The 16,947-nt window shown below is 41.2% G+C and overlaps 1 protein-coding gene across 5 annotated transcripts in view; it reads left to right on the top strand.

Annotated features, from left to right (window-relative positions):
* Positions 1-16,947, top strand: part of CTNND2 (catenin delta 2) — a 1,032,924-nt gene that overhangs the window by 541,097 nt on the left and 474,880 nt on the right. For all 5 annotated transcript variants that reach the window (XM_037798888.1, XM_037798890.1, XM_037798887.1 and 2 more), the window contains 2 exons: positions 14,207-14,241; positions 14,633-14,749. In XM_037798888.1, coding sequence (XP_037654816.1) covers positions 14,207-14,241; positions 14,633-14,749 — 152 coding nt within the window. The remainder of the gene's footprint in view (positions 1-14,206; positions 14,242-14,632; positions 14,750-16,947) is intronic.

Raw genomic sequence — 16,947 nt, 5'->3', positions numbered from 1 at the left:
CATTCACTTGAAATGTCCAAACTCTATCAAACTTGAAAGTAAAGATGATACTATAATTTTTCTCATGTGCTAAATAGGGGAAAAAAAAACATAGCCCCAAAACATTATTTTCCTCTATTAATATAGAGTACTTAAATATTTCAGAATTTTATTTTGCATCATGAGATTTTTCAACTGGGAATATTTCTAGCAACTCAGAATATTATGTAGAATTGAATCACAAAACTTTATCTAAATATTTAACCAAGCATATTTCTAAATGCAAGAATCATGTCTGGGTTTTTCCCCCTATTCCAAGCATTCTGTCCTAACAACTATGAGTTATTTTTTATAAAGTAAAACATTAGGGGTAAAATGAGGTTCCCTTTATAACTCTGCTCAGATTCATTTCTCTCCATTCACCCTCAGAAACCTCCACTATCATGATTTGGAAGTGCAACTTTTTATCACATTTATTTTATGTTCTACATATATATACTTTTATAAACAAAATTGTTTGGTGGGTATGTTCCAGTTTGCTAATTCCGCTGTTACGAAAACACCAGAAATGGATTGGCTTTTATAAAAGGGGGTTTATTTGGTTACACAGTTACAGTCTTAAGGCCATAAAGTGTCCAAGGTAACACATCAGCAATCGGGTACCTTCCACAATATTGTATTAAAAGATCATGGCTTTCCCTGGCAACGTGGAATATGACTCCCGGGGAGGAATGTAGACCCGGCATCATGGGATGGAGAACATCTTCTTGACCAAAAGGGGGATGTGAAAGGAAAGGAAATAAGTGTCCGGCGCTGCCCCGCTCGGTCCCCGGTTCCCGGCCGGCGAGGGGAAACAGGGAAGGAGAGAGAGAGATGCAGACTGCGCGAACTAACCTGGTCATGAATCACGACTCGAACCACACGGCAGTTGTGAAAGCAAGCCCTTTACTACAGCTAGATGAACATTCTGTGTTACTGGTTCCCACACGGGGCACGGCGCCTCGTGGGAGAGCAGCCTCGATGTGGCCGTCAGGCACGGCTCCTTGTGGGCTGTCTCACCCTACCCCGTCCGGGTAAGACCTTTTATACACAATTAACAACCAATAAGCTTCTAGGCTAGTATCGCGTATACAGGATTTCGATTGGTAGGAGCGGGTGGCGGATACATGCGTCACTATGCGGAAACAGGATGCAGGCGCCATCTTGGCTCACTCGATGGGCGGGGGTAACTCTAGAGCAGGCTGCAGCGCATACGCTAGGCCCGATTCGGGAGGCGGCTTTCCACATCTCCCCCTTTCTTATTTATTTTTGACCCAGTGTCTCCAGTGATGAGCGTGCTCCCGTGAACCCAAATGGTTCACAACCTCTTTGGTGCTTTGGGGAGTCTGGACTAGGCCTCAGCCATCCAGCGGCGGAGCCTCTAGCACCAACCAGAATGCTCACGTCATATGGAGACCGGAGAGTCCGTAAGCTGGAAGCAACGTGACTCTCCCTGCAGTGCTTTGCCTGGCAACTGGGGAACAACGACGGGGGCAGGAACAGCAGTAACCAGAGTCGGGGGTGTCACTAGGTGTCTCTGTGCAATGGCTAGGGTCCAGTCTGGCCACAACTAGGACTCTGCCCTAGAGACCCACCTGAGACAAAATTATGACTACTGGTGTCGCCTTTTACACCTGAGAAACAGCCATGCGATTCGCTACAAATTTTGCTCCAAAGCGCCCCACCTGAGGCGACCAGGAAGGGGTATGGTTAATAATCGGTCACTATCGGGGGTAACAGAGGTGGGAGTCATAGCCATCATAGTGGTAACACGCAATTGCTGCTGCGCTTGAAACAGGCGTTCTAGCAAACATTTAACAACGACTAATCCCACCAATAATCCCACTGCAATGAGGATCCAATTAGTTAAATTGGGCCAAGAGAACCAGGAAGAAACACTGTGCAATAGTTTCTGTAGAACCTCGCCTAACCCGGAGAGATCGACTTTAACGGGTTTTAACTTGATCCCCCCAATTGTGTCTAAACTAGATTCCACCTGTTGGGAGAGATTAACAAATTCAGGAAAATATGACCTTTTCAGCCAATCAGAGACTCTGGAAATGCTTCCGGTCACGTTGGCCCTGACAGGAGTGACACAGAGTTTAACCGTAAGCCACCGGGTGTCACATGTTTGCTGAAGCACTCTCCAGAGTCCATCTATTTCCAGTCCAAGTTCATCTATCTCCGCTTGGAGTTTCTGAATGGCCTGGAAATTTAAGTTCAGCATCTGATTGTGGCGGCGTAGCACGTCTCGGGTAAGGTTGACCAAGCCATTTACCGTTTCCATCGTTATGGCGAGCTGCCGATCTGTCCATGCTTGTAGCACAGCCTGCCCGATCGTTGGGACAAACAAAGAGGAAGCTACACTGGCAGCATTCGATAGCCATTCTTTTATGCCTCTTGGACGCCTAGACTTAGAGAAGGGGATATTGTTAAGTGAAACAACTTGAGAAACAGGGCCAACCCAGTCGGTTGCCTTGACGGGGAGCCAGACATAACTTGGGCGATACACTAGGATAGCGGGGGCGGCGAGGCATCCGGGTCTTTGGAACGGTTGCAGACTGTAGGAGCAAGCCCTGGAAGGAAAAGGCACCTTTGAGTCTCCTTTTTACTCAAGATCCCTTCACAAGACTGGCGGCTCTTCCCTGTAACGTTAAGAAATTCAAGCAAGACTCCCTTACTTAACTCGCCATTACCAGTTTCACAAGTAGCATTCGCCGCAACTGTGGTGTTGACAACCTTGACAGAGAGGTTAGCAAAAGAGAGGATCAGTGTGTCATTGGTGAGGGGGAAGGACTCGTTGAAGCTTGTGGAGGGTCAGAAGGCAGGTGGTGGAGACCTAGAGACAGGGTACGAGTGAAAAACACAGGAGAGGCGGGAGACCCAGCAGAGAATGGGGCCAGGGTCGGGGGATGATGCCACAGGCCCCAAAGACCACTCTCCTGCGCTACCACAGTTCCACTAAAAAGAAAAAGGCAGATTAGAAGGATTGCTATAGGAGAGCAAACAACAGAATTACCGATCCTCTTTTTGGGCAACCGCGGGGTGGTCAGTCCTACTATTATCGTCTTGTCGGTCGTCGCCATCATCAGCAGGGTCGGAGGCTTGGTCTAATGGTTCAGGTTGTATATTCGTTGGCGTTTCTGACAGCTGTTCCTTGGCTTCTTCAGGTGATGTCACGGTTCTCACCAGTCTTTCCGGAACCCACACTGGTTGACGTCCTGGTTCCTGGGGAAAAACACAAACAGAGCCTCTGGCCCAGCTGAGCACCGGGTCAGGGCCTTTCCACTGCCCCGACAGGACATCCTTCCAACGGACTAGACCTCTATGCGGAGGACTCGGGGTGGTGTGTTGCAGGGCAGGTGTCATTCCTTGTGAATTTTCGTTTAAAAAATTATATGTGAGCAAGTCTACAGACAGTCGAGCTTTTGGGGACAGGCCGTGGCCTATACCCTCTTTCTGTTTTTTAAGCAAGTCTTTGAGAGATCTGTGCGCTCTTTCAATGATTCCTTGCCCCTGAGGGTTATAGGGGATGCCATGTTTTAATTGGACATCCATGTTGTCACAAAATTTTTGGAAGGATTTACTAGTGTAGGCAGGCCCGTTATCCGTCTTTAACGTCTTTGGCTTACCCCAAGCTGCCCATGCAGCAAGGCAGTGTGCAATGACGTGGGAGACTCTTTCTCCTGGTTCAGCAGAGGCAAATAAAACTTGGGAGCATGTGTCCACCGACACATGTAAGTACTTGATCTTACCATACTCTGAATGATGAGTGACATCCATCTGCCAAGTATCCCCTGGGGTGAGACCCCTAGGGTTGACCCCAACCGAGGGGACTGCTCTCTGCTCTGCACAATTGTTGCAGGCTCGGACAATATCTCGAGCAGCTGCACGTGGTATGCTGAACCGCTTAGCTAGGGTACCTGCATTGATGTGAAACTTGGCATGGAATTCTCGGGCTTGTTGATACGGTACCAGCGTCGGAAAGATGTGCAGCTGTCGAGTGGCTACATCTGCGCTATGGTTCCCCTGGGCCATAGGGCCAGGCAAACCTGTGTGGGCTCTAATATGGGTTATGTAAAAAGGGTGTTGCCTGGTCCATATAACCTCCTGTAGTTTGGCAAAGAACGTCCTTACTGTAGAGGAATGTTTAACAATGCCCACCGTTTCTAAAATTTGTACAGAGTTCACAACATAAGCAGAATCCGAGACGACATTTAAGGGCTCGGAGAGGCTTTCCAGGACTGCAATGATAACCTGCAGTTCTACCCATTGAGGCTTTTGTGGTTGGAAGAGCACTGTTTTAGGAGTGTCCCCCTCCACACAATACGCCCCTGTTCCAGAGCTGGAGCCGTCCGTGTATACGGTGGGGGCGCCTGCTAGTGGCCTAGGAGAGGTTACTTTGGGAAAAATCACTGGGTGCCGGGTGACAAACTGCAAGAGAGGAGCCTTAGGGAACTGATTGTTAATGGGACCAAGAAATGTACACCGGAGAATGGCCCATTGATCTATGCATCCGGTGAGTATCTCAAGCTGCTGGGAAGAATAAGGCACCCTGAGATTTTTGGGCTGCTGACCGAAATGCTGCACAGCCCTTTTAATGCATTCTAGGGCCAAGTCTGCAACCGCTGTAGGATAGTGCTCTAGGACTTTTTTGGGGGAAACTCCAGGGTGGACCCAGATCAGCGGCCCCCGCTGCCACAGTACCGCAGTGGGCTGTAATTCTGTCGGCAGCACGCAGGCTTCAAAAGGCTCATCAGGGTCTATTCTCTTCAATGCAGCGCCACTGAGCGCCTGTTTCACCTGGCATAGTGCTCGCCTTGCCTCTGGAGTGAAGCTTCGAGGTGAGTTTATATTAGAATCCCCCTTCAACAGGTCGAACAAAGGTGTTAGTTTGACATTGGGTATTTTTAGGTATGGACGGATCCAATTGATATCCCCCATGAGTTTTTGTAGATCATTGAGAGTGTGTATATTGTCTAGCCTGAGAGACACCTTTTGGGGGGAAACATGAGTGGGTGCGACTTTCGCCCCCAGGAAAGTGGTAATGTCAGTCATGTGGATTTTTTCAGGGGCAATCTCTAGGTTAGCTTCTCTAAGACTAAGGACTAAATGTGACAAAACTGTTTTAAGAAGATCTGTGTCTCTATGGGCTAAGAGAATGTCATCCATATAATGGATGATTTTCACTTGAGGGAACTGCTGCCGAGTGCTAGCTAGCTTCGCAGCGACATACAGCTGGCACATGGTAGGACTATTAGCCATGCCTTGGGGCAGGACTGTCCATTCAAAGCGTTGACAGGGCTCCTCTTGATTACTAGAGGGCACAGTAAAGGCAAACTTAGGGGTGTCTTCAGGGTGGAGCGGAATAGAAAAGAAGCAATCTTTCAGATCTATGATGAAAATCGACCAGTGCTCCGGTAATGCCGAGAGGAGGGGCAGTCCCATCTGAACGGGCCCTAAAGGCTCCATGCAATCGTTAATAGCTCTTAGATCATGTAGCAGTCTCCATTTACCAGATTTCTTTTTTATTACGAATATAGGGGTGTTCCACGGTGACGTGGAAGGGGCGATATGGCCCTTTTCTAGTTGTTCTGATACTAGGGCGTGCAACGCTGCAAGTTTTTCCTGTGGCAAGGGCCACTGAGGCACCCACACCGGAGCCTCGGTTTTCAGTGGCCCCTATGAAAAACCCAAGCCTCGTCTGTCAGACTTGGGGGCAGCTTGTATAGGCTCCGCACGTCCGTGCAGTGAAGCTCCTAAACCCTTGCCGGGGGTATACCCCATTTCTTTTAGCAGTCGCTTAGAGGTTGGGGAGTAGCCGCTAATTAAAGTAACGTCCATTTGGGTCAGAATGTCTCTTCCCCACAAAGACACAGGCAGGGCTAATACATAAGGCTGGAAACTGCCTTGGTGTCCTTCTTCATCGGCCCAATGAAGGGCAGCTGCACTGAGCATGGGCGCTGAAATTTGGCCTATTCCTCTAATGGGCTCTTCCGCCCTGCTCGTTGGCCAGGTGGGGGGCCATTCTTGTTGTCTTATGATAGACCGATCGGCCCCTGTATCGAGCAGGCCCAAGAAAGATCTGCCTTGCACCTTAATGGTTAGCATAGGTCGAGACTCCAGGGACATATGGAGTCCCTCAAAAATCGCTCCACTGGATCCGAACCCTTTTTCCCCTCTCTGTCTGATTCTGCTTGGAAAGACTGCATGTAAGCTGGGTAAGAGCAGGAGCTGCACCAGCTTATCACCTTCTGCAATGACTAAGGTGCCCCGCTGAGATTGAACCATAACTTGGGCACGGCCTGTGAAATCTGAATCTACAAGTCCTGGTATAACTGTTAATCCTTTCAGGGCCGTGGATGCTCTTCCCAATATGAGCCCTACAGTACCAGCCGGTAAGGGCCCCTTGAAGGAGGTCCCTACTAACTGGACACCCATGGAGGGGGTTAGTACGAGTCTGGAGGTGGCACAGAGGTCCAGTCCTGCTGAGCCGGGGGACGCACGAATTTGATCGGATCCTGTGTTGTCGAATGGCATGCAAGGGGGTCCATACACACGCCCGTCTGGCGCGCTCGGTCTATGTCGCGACCGAGCTTCATCCAAGAGGGTAGGCTAAGGCTGCCGGTGCAGGCAAACCAAGGGGCAAAAGTATCAACATCATCAAGAAAACGCTGAAGGGAGCTTTTCCTGACCGAGATACCCCGTTGTTTCAAAAGGTTCTTTAAGGGAGCTAAGAGAGGTGAACTTCCGGACTGCCCCATGATTGCAGTCGGCACTATACTTCAGTCACTCGGAGAGCTCTTCCGAGTCCCCCGGGGTCACCTGAAAACCCACGGGCCCTAACTATCATGTAATAAGACGCACTCACCTTCTCGCGTTGATCAGGCGCGGGAAGTCCGCCGTAAGCTCGACGCGCAGCGCTGCTCTCCTCACAGAGGGACCGTCGAGAGCGAGGCAGGAGGAGGAGCTTCCCCGTACGGGCCACCACTTGTCCGGCGCTGCCCCGCTCGGTCCCCGGTTCCCGGCCGGCGAGGGGAAACAGGGAAGGAGAGAGAGAGATGCAGACTGCGCGAACTAACCTGGTCATGAATCACGACTCGAACCACACGGCAGTTGTGAAAGCAAGCCCTTTACTACAGCTAGATGAACATTCTGTGTTACTGGTTCCCACACGGGGCACGGCGCCTCGTGGGAGAGCAGCCTCGATGTGGCCGTCAGGCACGGCTCCTTGTGGGCTGTCTCACCCTACCCCGTCCGGGTAAGACCTTTTATACACAATTAACAACCAATAAGCTTCTAGGCTAGTATCGCGTATACAGGATTTCGATTGGTAGGAGCGGGTGGCGGATACATGCGTCACTATGCGGAAACAGGATGCAGGCGCCATCTTGGCTCACTCGATGGGCGGGGGTAACTCTAGAGCAGGCTGCAGCGCATACGCTAGGCCCGATTCGGGAGGCGGCTTTCCACAAATAAGCTTCAGTGGCAGAGAGATTCCAAAAGGAGCCCGAGAGGTCACACTGGTGGGCACTCTTGCGCACAATTTAGACAACCCTTTTTACGTTCTAAAGAATTGGGGTAGCTGGTGGTAGATACCTAAAACTATCAAACTACGACCCAGAACCCATGAATCTCGAAGACAATCATATAAAAATGTAGCTTATGAGGGGTGACAATGGGATTGGGAAAGCCATAAGGACCACACTCCCCTTTGTCTAGTTATGGATGGATGAGTAGAAAAATAGGGGAAGGAAACAAACAAACAGACAAAGGTACCCAGTATTCTTTTTTACTTTAAGTGCTCTTTTTTCACTTTAATTATTATTCTTGTTATTTTTGTGTGTGTGCTAATGAAGGTGTCAGGGATTGATTTAGGTGATGAATTACAACTATGTAATGGTACTGTGAACAATCAAATGTACGATTTGTTTTGTATGACTGCGTGGTATGTGAATATATCTCAATAAAATGAAGATTTAAAAAAATTAAAAAATTTAAAAAAATAAAAAAATAAAAAAAAAAAGATCATGGCTTTGTTGGGGAAATAATATATCCAAATGTATCCAAACCGGTACAGGGTGATTTTAAATTTTACATACTTTAGATCTTATAGGCAACTTGCATATTTTGCTCTGCTTTGTTTTGAGAACTATCTGTGATAATATATAGCTCTTGGGCTTATTTATTTTAACAGCTGAATAGTATTCATTCCATATGTATGTAATATAGGCTATGCAATTATATTTTTCCATCCCCCTAGGGCTTAATTGCTTAGGTAGTTTCCATTGTTCTTCCTATTACTGACGATATAAACATGAACTGTCATGAAAATCCTCTTGGCAAAGGTGCAGGGGTTTCATTGGAGTCTCTACCTAGAAGCAGGATTGCTGGATGGGTAGGTGGTCACCAACATTACCACATATTGTCTCGTAGTCCTTCCAACTATCTCACTGAATTTCCTCTCCCACCTACCCTGTATGAGAGTTCTTATTTCCTCATCTCCTCCCCAAAACTTAGTGCTGTCAGATTTTCAAATTCCTTGCCCAACCTAAGGTCTATAAAGTGGTATCTTGTGTTTAACTTTTATTATTCCAATTACCAATAGGGTTGAGCATGTTAGTATATTATTACATTATTATATAATATATTATTATATTATTATAAAATATAATGTATTTCTTGACCATACATTCATGATTTTTCTACTACCCAGTGCCTACACGTATTTGCCGAATTCATTTCTACTTGTTTTTTTTTTTTTTTTAAATCTCTATCTTATTGATCTGTAGAAGTTATTTATATATTCTGGATACTAATCCTTTGTAAGTTACAGGACTTGAAAATATCTTCTCCCGGGATGTGGTTTTTTTTTTTTTTTTTTTTTTTTTTTTTAATTTTTAAATCCCATAGGAGTTTAATGTTGATGCAGCCAAATGTATGAATAGTATAGTAGCTCAGACGGTGGACTGTGAAACAGGCACCCAGATCAGAATCTTGCTCTACTACGTGCCAGCTTGCGGGACCTCAGCAATTTCCTTAACTTCTTTTTACCTTGGTTTCATTTTCTATAAAATGGGAATAATGGTACCTCTCTCAAAACGTTTGACATGATGATCAACTGTAAAACACTTAGAACAGTTCCCTGGTACAAAGTGAGAGCTACATGAGTGTTAACTATTAGGATTTGTGTTTTTAATATATTGTTTTAAAAATCCTGTCCTAGCATCACTGATTTCTGTGTATATTTAAAGGTTAAATGGTACCTATAGTCGTCTTTGCTATCAATAATACTTTTCTCACACTAATTGGGTTCTAGACTTTATACATAGGTATGTTTAAATACATATGGGCTGATCTAAACTGCATCTGTATTTTTGGTATTTTAATTTCATAAAGATTATTTCTATTTCCAGAAATAACATTTCAGCAGTAAAAGCAAGCTCTATTTCCTGAAATTGAAAGTGCGTTTATGTTACAACAGCTTCAGGAATGAATTTTTTATTGTATAAAACTGAATTATATGACTGGGAGAAAGATTACATGGGTAATATCTAGATACCTGAAGACACAAGGCAAAATCTGTACATAATGAATAAATAATACTTGCTTTTTTTTCAATATCCACCTTAGAGCAATTTTTAAGAGAAAGAATCAAATGATAAAATATGCAATTGCATAGAATTTCCTAACAGAGTGAATAAAGTGTGCACTTAAAGGAAATCAAATCCAAATCAGGTATCTCTTGGGACTTCTATTCTCTGTGAATAGTCATGCTTTTAATGCATTTTAACTGTGCTAAAAGAAGCAAGGAAACCACTGAAGTGATTAATGCTCTTTGCCCAAAAGGAAGATGGCTCTGTTCGATAGGATCCTTTTATGTTCAGTGTCAATGGTATTCTTTCAATTGCAATAAAAAAAAGTTTGTTCTTGTTTCTGTTGCATTGTAAAATTCAAACACTTTTGAACGAGATAAACAAAAAAGTAAATATTATGTGACAGTGTGATATGTAGTCCTTCGCATAAAAATATCCATTAGTGTGTATAAGCTGACAAATCCCAAAGGATGAGGTACAGCTCTGCCACACCTTTATTTGTGCTAGGGTGACCCAGGACATTTTCTTCCAGCTCCTACACTGTGGAAAGGGAAGATCAAGAAGCAAGAAGTGTCATAAGGAACTCAATTAATGGAACATTTCAGAATTGGTCAGTATGACATTATTCTAAAACAACAACAACGAAGCCAAAAAAAAAAAAAATGACAAAAACCACAACCCCCGACCTCAGAGTTTTAATTCAACGATGGTTTGATTTTCAGTCACACCCCGTGGCCTCTCTAGGTTGGCAGAATTCTTCACCCTACATGATTACTCATTGCAACACAGGACTTGAGGACTTGGGAGAGCACGCCGATCTCATGCTGCCTTTCGTGCTCAGGGTCGGAAGTGACACTCATCACTTCCGCCCAAGCCTTTTGAATGACCCCATCTATGTGCAGGGAGGCTGGGCGGTGTGTCTTCCACGTGCCTGAAAGGAGAGGGCAGCTGGATTTTCATGAGCCCTGAGCATGGCTTCCAGTGACTCACTCACTCTTAATGACTTAGGTGGGTGGTAATTTAGGGAAGTTTCCCTCTCCATCTTTTGATTGTGAGTTAGGAGTGAAGTCATTTGTCATTATTTGCAGTGATTATGTCCTATAAAGTAGCAGCAAACACAGAATTTGCAAATACTGAACCATTGCCCCTGGAGGAAATACAGAGTTAGGTTTCTGCAGCCTCTGGTTGCAACATTTCATCAGCCAATCAATACATAACCTTGTTTATGTGAGTTTCTGTTTGGAGACACCTTATTTAACATATACTGTTGATTCTTAATCGTTGAACTCACAAGCCAACAGCACTATAACTCATGCCTGAACCAAGCTTATCTAACACATGAAACGTCTCCATTGTGGGCAGACTCCTCGTGCATGGGAACACTAAACAGCCCTTAAGCACTACACATGGGAGCCATGTTAAACAGTGAAATCACTTATAAAAAGTGCAAACCTGAGAAAAAATATGGCAATATATATGTTGCCCATGGTGGATTGAATTATGTACCCCAACTAAAGACATATTCTTCATCTTAGTTCCTGTGGTTGTGAACTAGGGTGTAAACAGAACCTTTTGAAGCTGTTAATTTTAGTTAAGGTGTAGCCAAATTGAATTAGAGACCTTAATCCCTATTACTGGAGTTCCTTATAAGCCCAAGAAAGTTAGACACAGTTACTCAGAAAAAGCCACTAGGAGGAGCGAGAAGCCAGAAGTCAATGGAAACCAAAAAAGCAGAGACAGAGAGAGATGGCCATGTTATGGAGGCAGAGATTACAAGCCAAGGAACCCCAAGTAATTTGGCAAGCCAGCACCAGAATGCTGTAGACTTTGGGGAGAAAGCATTGCCTTGTCAACTCCTTGATTTTTGGACTTCTGCCTCGGAAACTTTGAGCCAGCAAGTTATTTTCTTTAAGCCAAGCCATTAAGCATTATTTGTCGCAGCAGCCTGGCAAGCTAAGACACTGCCTAAAGGATACATGTTGACCGGATGAGAGCTGAAACAAGAAGGCAGAGCATTGCCTCGTTCAACATCAGCTGGGAATGTGCTTGTCGGGTGACTCAAATTTTTCACCACTCTGCACATATCCACATGCATATACCTCAAAATTGCCTCACGTGTTGATTTTGCATTTACAAATAATTGTCAGCCAGTAGACAAACCTGCAACTATGGAATCTACAAATATAGAATCTACAAATAATGAGGATCCACTGTATGGGCTTTGGAATTGGACAGATGGTTTTGAATTTCTGTTGAATCCCTTGTGTGCTGTGTGATCAAGTTATTTCACATCACTAAGCCTATTATTTCCAATCTATAAAAATAGGGATCTGCAATTGTTGTGGATTAGCAAGGACTTGACAAACAATAAGGATTCAGTGAGTGGCTTTTCTTATAAAAGGAATGTCATAGCATACAGGTAGTAGTAAAGCCTGGAGGAATATAGCATGAGAACTTACATATTGTGTCATAAAATATTATACTACCTTGAGTGTTTGTCCAGACTTAAAATATAGAAGAATAAATTTGTTAGGATATTATCAAGTCCATAAAATGGAATGTTATTCAGCCACATAAAGGAATGAAGGAATGATATGTGCTGCAACATGGGTGAACGTTATAAACATTAAGCTAAGAGAAAGAAGGAAGACATAAACAGCCACATATATTATTACTTTATGTGAAACATCAAGAATAGGTAAATCCACTGAGAAAGACCCCAGATCAGGGGTTTCCAGGGCCTGGGGGAGGGAGAAATAGAGACTGACAGCCTGATGAATATGGGGTTTCTTTTTGGCCTGATGGAAATGTTTGGGAACTAGATAAGAGGTGGTGGTTATACAACATTGTGAATATACTAAATGCCACTGAATTATACACTTTAATACAGTTAAGTGGTAATTTTATTTTATGTGAATTTTACCTCAATAAAAATAATATTCAGTGGTTTTCTAAGTTAGTTGTCCATAAGAATCATCTGGAAGTCTTGTCACACGATTCCTATTCCAACCCAGCCTCTAGATTTTCTGATTTTGTAGTTCTCTGGTGGGACTGAGAATACTTGTATTTAAAAAGTGCTACATGTGTTTCTGACACAAATGAGCATTTAAATGTAATCAAGATCAATATGACTGGATTCTACTCCAGCTTCCCCAAATGACCGATTGGATTGATCTTTAATCACTAATATGTTGATAATCATGTCCTTGAAAAATACTGACTCATGGCCCTCTTAGAGGATTGAGCATAGCCAGGATGACTATGGTCCTGGTTTGTTATGGTAATTCTTGAATTTTAAGATGTGCCTGCCATATATTAATTGTCACTTCACAGGTAAAGGTAAACCTGCCCTGAAATTTTTAAAATATTGATTTCACAATTACATGTCTATTTTAAGCATTAAACATTAGTGCTTTATAATATTACATCTTTTTTTCAGGCAAGAAAAATTTGCATTGGATTAAATTTGTGACATTATCATTTCATGTATCAATTCTGTTTAGACTCTGATCATTGTAAAACTGTTCTCCAGTTTGCTAAAATGGATTGGCCTAGGAGTAAGATACCTTATAAAAGTGGCATGTCTCTTAAAGGACTACTTGCATATTCATTTACATCAATCATGGTTTTTTGCACACTGAAATATACCAGAATTCCCTTTTTCTCCCATAAATGTATTCAGAAGCCATCTCTACACTACAAATTAAAGGTCTAAAATCCACTTGCTGTTGTGAAACTGATGAGCTCTTCATAGCCACTAGTGAAATAAGTGGAGAAAATCATTTTCAGAATGATGTCTGTCAGTAATTGGCATCTAGATTTGTCAGCTATAAATGACATATCAAGAAGAGGCGTGCAGAAAGTGTCTGCATACAAAAAGAAAGAGTTGTTCATATTTAGAAATTTTTAATTTATTTGTATGTTTCATAGTTAATACATCATCCCAAATGATCTGTGTTGCCTACAAGAATCCATTCTGCAAAATGTCTTTGGCATATCACACTGTGAACAACCCTTTCCAGCTGGATCATTTTATAAAATGTATTGTAAAGTAAGAATTTCAGGACTGTATGTTCAATTGTTGGTGAAGTGTCATCAATTTTAAATTACTTAATTTCAGCTATCATAATCAACTGAAAGGAACTGCACATATGAGATACGTAGAAGAAAGCATAGACTTATTTTATCTTTAAGTAAAAAAATAGAAAGTTCTTTATAGGTTTCCTTACAAAGTCTGTGTGACACTGTTCAGACTTACATCTTCAAATAACTAAAATTGGGTAAATCTGCACATACATAGTAGTTATTGTTAGGAATAAGTACAGTAGTTTGGGCCACGTAAAAGATGAGCTGTTCTTCTGAAAATTACTTGAACAATGTCTATTTGCCACATGTTCATACCTATGAATCCAAAGGGATGTACAGCAAATGGACAAAAATGGAGGTTGAATCAAAATGAGATCCCTTTCTCAGTAAGAAATTAAAGAACCAGAGAACCACCATTAGTATTCTAATATGCCTTTATGTTTTATAGTCTAGGGTCGTTTCTTTTCCAATCAATGCATTATACCTGTGTATTCTCTTTTTTACAGTTCAACAGAAGAACAGTTTCATTGGCAATCCCAAGGTAAAGTATATATAACTTCTTAATGAACGCTCACACTTCTGCATCTCTCTCTATTGCCTTAATTGTCTTGTGAACTTTAGAGATCATGAATATGAATATGACAACACCATGAAAGTAAAATTTTAATAAAGTTGTTTCGATAGTTCATGATTTCATTGGAGTAAGTTCTCTCAATTCCTTAGTAACTTATTTTCTTTGTGGACACACGGAATTGACTGGCCTTTGTTTTAATGCTGGTTGACCAAGGATTGCAATGTGATATCTAATGAGAAACACATAAAGGGTTTATCTGAGGTTAGGATGCTTTTGATTATTAAATGATAACCTAAAGCTTTAATATCAACATTGTTTATCATGTGTTTGTTCATCACTTTAAAATATTTTATTTCAGATGGTCAAAAAGATATCGAAGATGAACTTACCACAGGTCTTGAGTTGGTGGACTCCTGTATTAGGTCTCTGCAGGAATCAGGAATTCTTGACCCCCAGGATTATTCAACAGGTGAAAGTAAGTCAAGTGACAATTACTCCTAAAGGCAGTTAAGACATAGGAGTATTGTGCAACATTTTCTAATTAATATCTTGTGCCGTATCTAATCAGGACTTTGTGTTATTTTTATGCTTGTGCTTGTTCTATCCATTTTTCTCCATCCTCATGACCGCCTTCCCACATTGCACAAGTCTAACTCACATTTGTTTATAAACTCTCCTATGTCATGAATTATTTCTAACTTCTCTGGTCAGCTTTTCAGCATATAGGCTGGTACACTGCATGGACTCATTATGTCTTGGTTTAATCAACTTGTATAATGAACAACCAACAGTTTAGTCATGCAGATCATCATCATTAGTAGATATCTTTTAAATCATATAGCAATTATATAACAAAAAGGAAAGCAATTTATATTATATATAAAGTACTAAATATTCCCTATGTAATAGCTCTTTCCGTTTATCTATTTAGCAACCCTGCATTGCTGTATTATTCTAAAAAGGGATCTAAAGATTTCTTTATCTTCACTTAATTATAGATTTTTCAACCAGAGCCGGTTGAGGCTTAGAAATAAAAAGCGATAAGAGTTGAAATAAGCCTCATTTGAATAAATTGTAAAATTCTCTTCACTTATTTTAATAAAACCCCACAAAAGGCTAAAAATTAATCATTTAAACAGAAATTACCTTGGTAATTTTTCCATCAAAAATCAGTAGAGCATTTTTATTCCTTAATTAAAATATAAAATTTCTTAAAATAGCCACCCAGTTTTGCCATATAAAAGGAAAACTTAAAAATAAGACAGCATACTGATCTTAAAACCCCTTAATTTACATATTAGCTCATTTTCTCTATAATCTCTATATTACTGCTACTCTTAGGGTAGCATTATTATGAATATCCAGATTTATTTAAACCCAGTAAGCTGTATGATTGTATTAACCTTCTTCTCTGTATTTTATATTTTAAAATGTGGAATTGTTATCTGTTCTCCTTCAGCATTAATAAATATATTTCTGTAGTAGGAGAAGTTATAGTTACAACTCTATGTAATTAATATTTGAGGCACATGCACTCATATTATTAGAGAGTAAGGAGATCTGAGATGAAATAGAGTATCTTGGTGGGTAGGTAGTGGATATCTCATTTTTCATACAATAATAGAGAAACATGTAATTGATTATGAGTTTGAGTGGAGATAACCTTTAAAAAATGAAAAGTACAGAACTCCTAAACTAAAAGGGGGGGGGATGCTTTTTTTAAAAAAGGAGGAAGCAAAGAGTAAAATAAAATGATGCAAAGAAATTAAAATGAAATAAATCAAGGGTATCAATTGTAACACTGCATGTGAACACACTGATTTCTCCTATGAAAAGAATAAAAATTTAGGTTTGTAGTAAACAATGGCAAAATAGCTATGTGATGTTTATAAAATACAATGAATCATTTCTATTAATGATATGAATGTTGGAATTAAAGGAAAAGGCAAGGTAGTGCCAGCAAATACAAATAGAGAGAATGCAATTGTGGAGAAGAATGTGAGATGAAGTAGAAGTTAATGCAAAAGCACTAAGTGAAAGTAGGGCATTATGTAGTGAAAATGTCTTATAAAATGTGATAAACTCATTCTGAAATCTAATAACGTGTATACAGCAAACAGCCTAGCATCTGAATATTAATACAAAATGATTAGAAATGAAAGCAGTTGATAAAGATATTATTGTAGAGATTTCAATGCACATTTCTTACAGTCAGACAGACTACTAGAAGAAAAATTGGTATCCCATATTCAAAAAATCAACTTATTAAATAAATTTTTAAAAATTGTTTTAAAGTTTTTTAAAAGTTTTTTTTTTTAAAGTCTTATTGAAGGATAGTATACATTTGTTATATATATGCAGGGGAAAATTACAAAAATTTTTAGCTACTGGAAGAAAAAGACAATGCTAATTTTTTTTTAATGTAGAAAGGCCACGTTCATTGATAATAATTCAGCAAAAGTGAAATACAGAATAAATGATAAGCAAAAGACATAATCATATTGAAATTAAGAAATATTCTTCCTGATATATTTAGAAAACAAGTAATAGAAGAGCATTTTATACTAAAATCTTAGAGATGCAGAAAAAAAATAAACTTCACTCAGAGGAAATCAAAGCTTACTTCATTATTAAAAATATATGCAAAATAAAAAATTTTGTACTCATTTTTAG

The sequence above is a fragment of the Choloepus didactylus genome, chromosome 11, assembly GCF_015220235.1.
Source record: "Choloepus didactylus isolate mChoDid1 chromosome 11, mChoDid1.pri, whole genome shotgun sequence".
NCBI lineage: Eukaryota > Metazoa > Chordata > Mammalia > Pilosa > Megalonychidae > Choloepus > Choloepus didactylus.
This window is presented reverse-complemented; position numbering and strand designations above follow the sequence as displayed.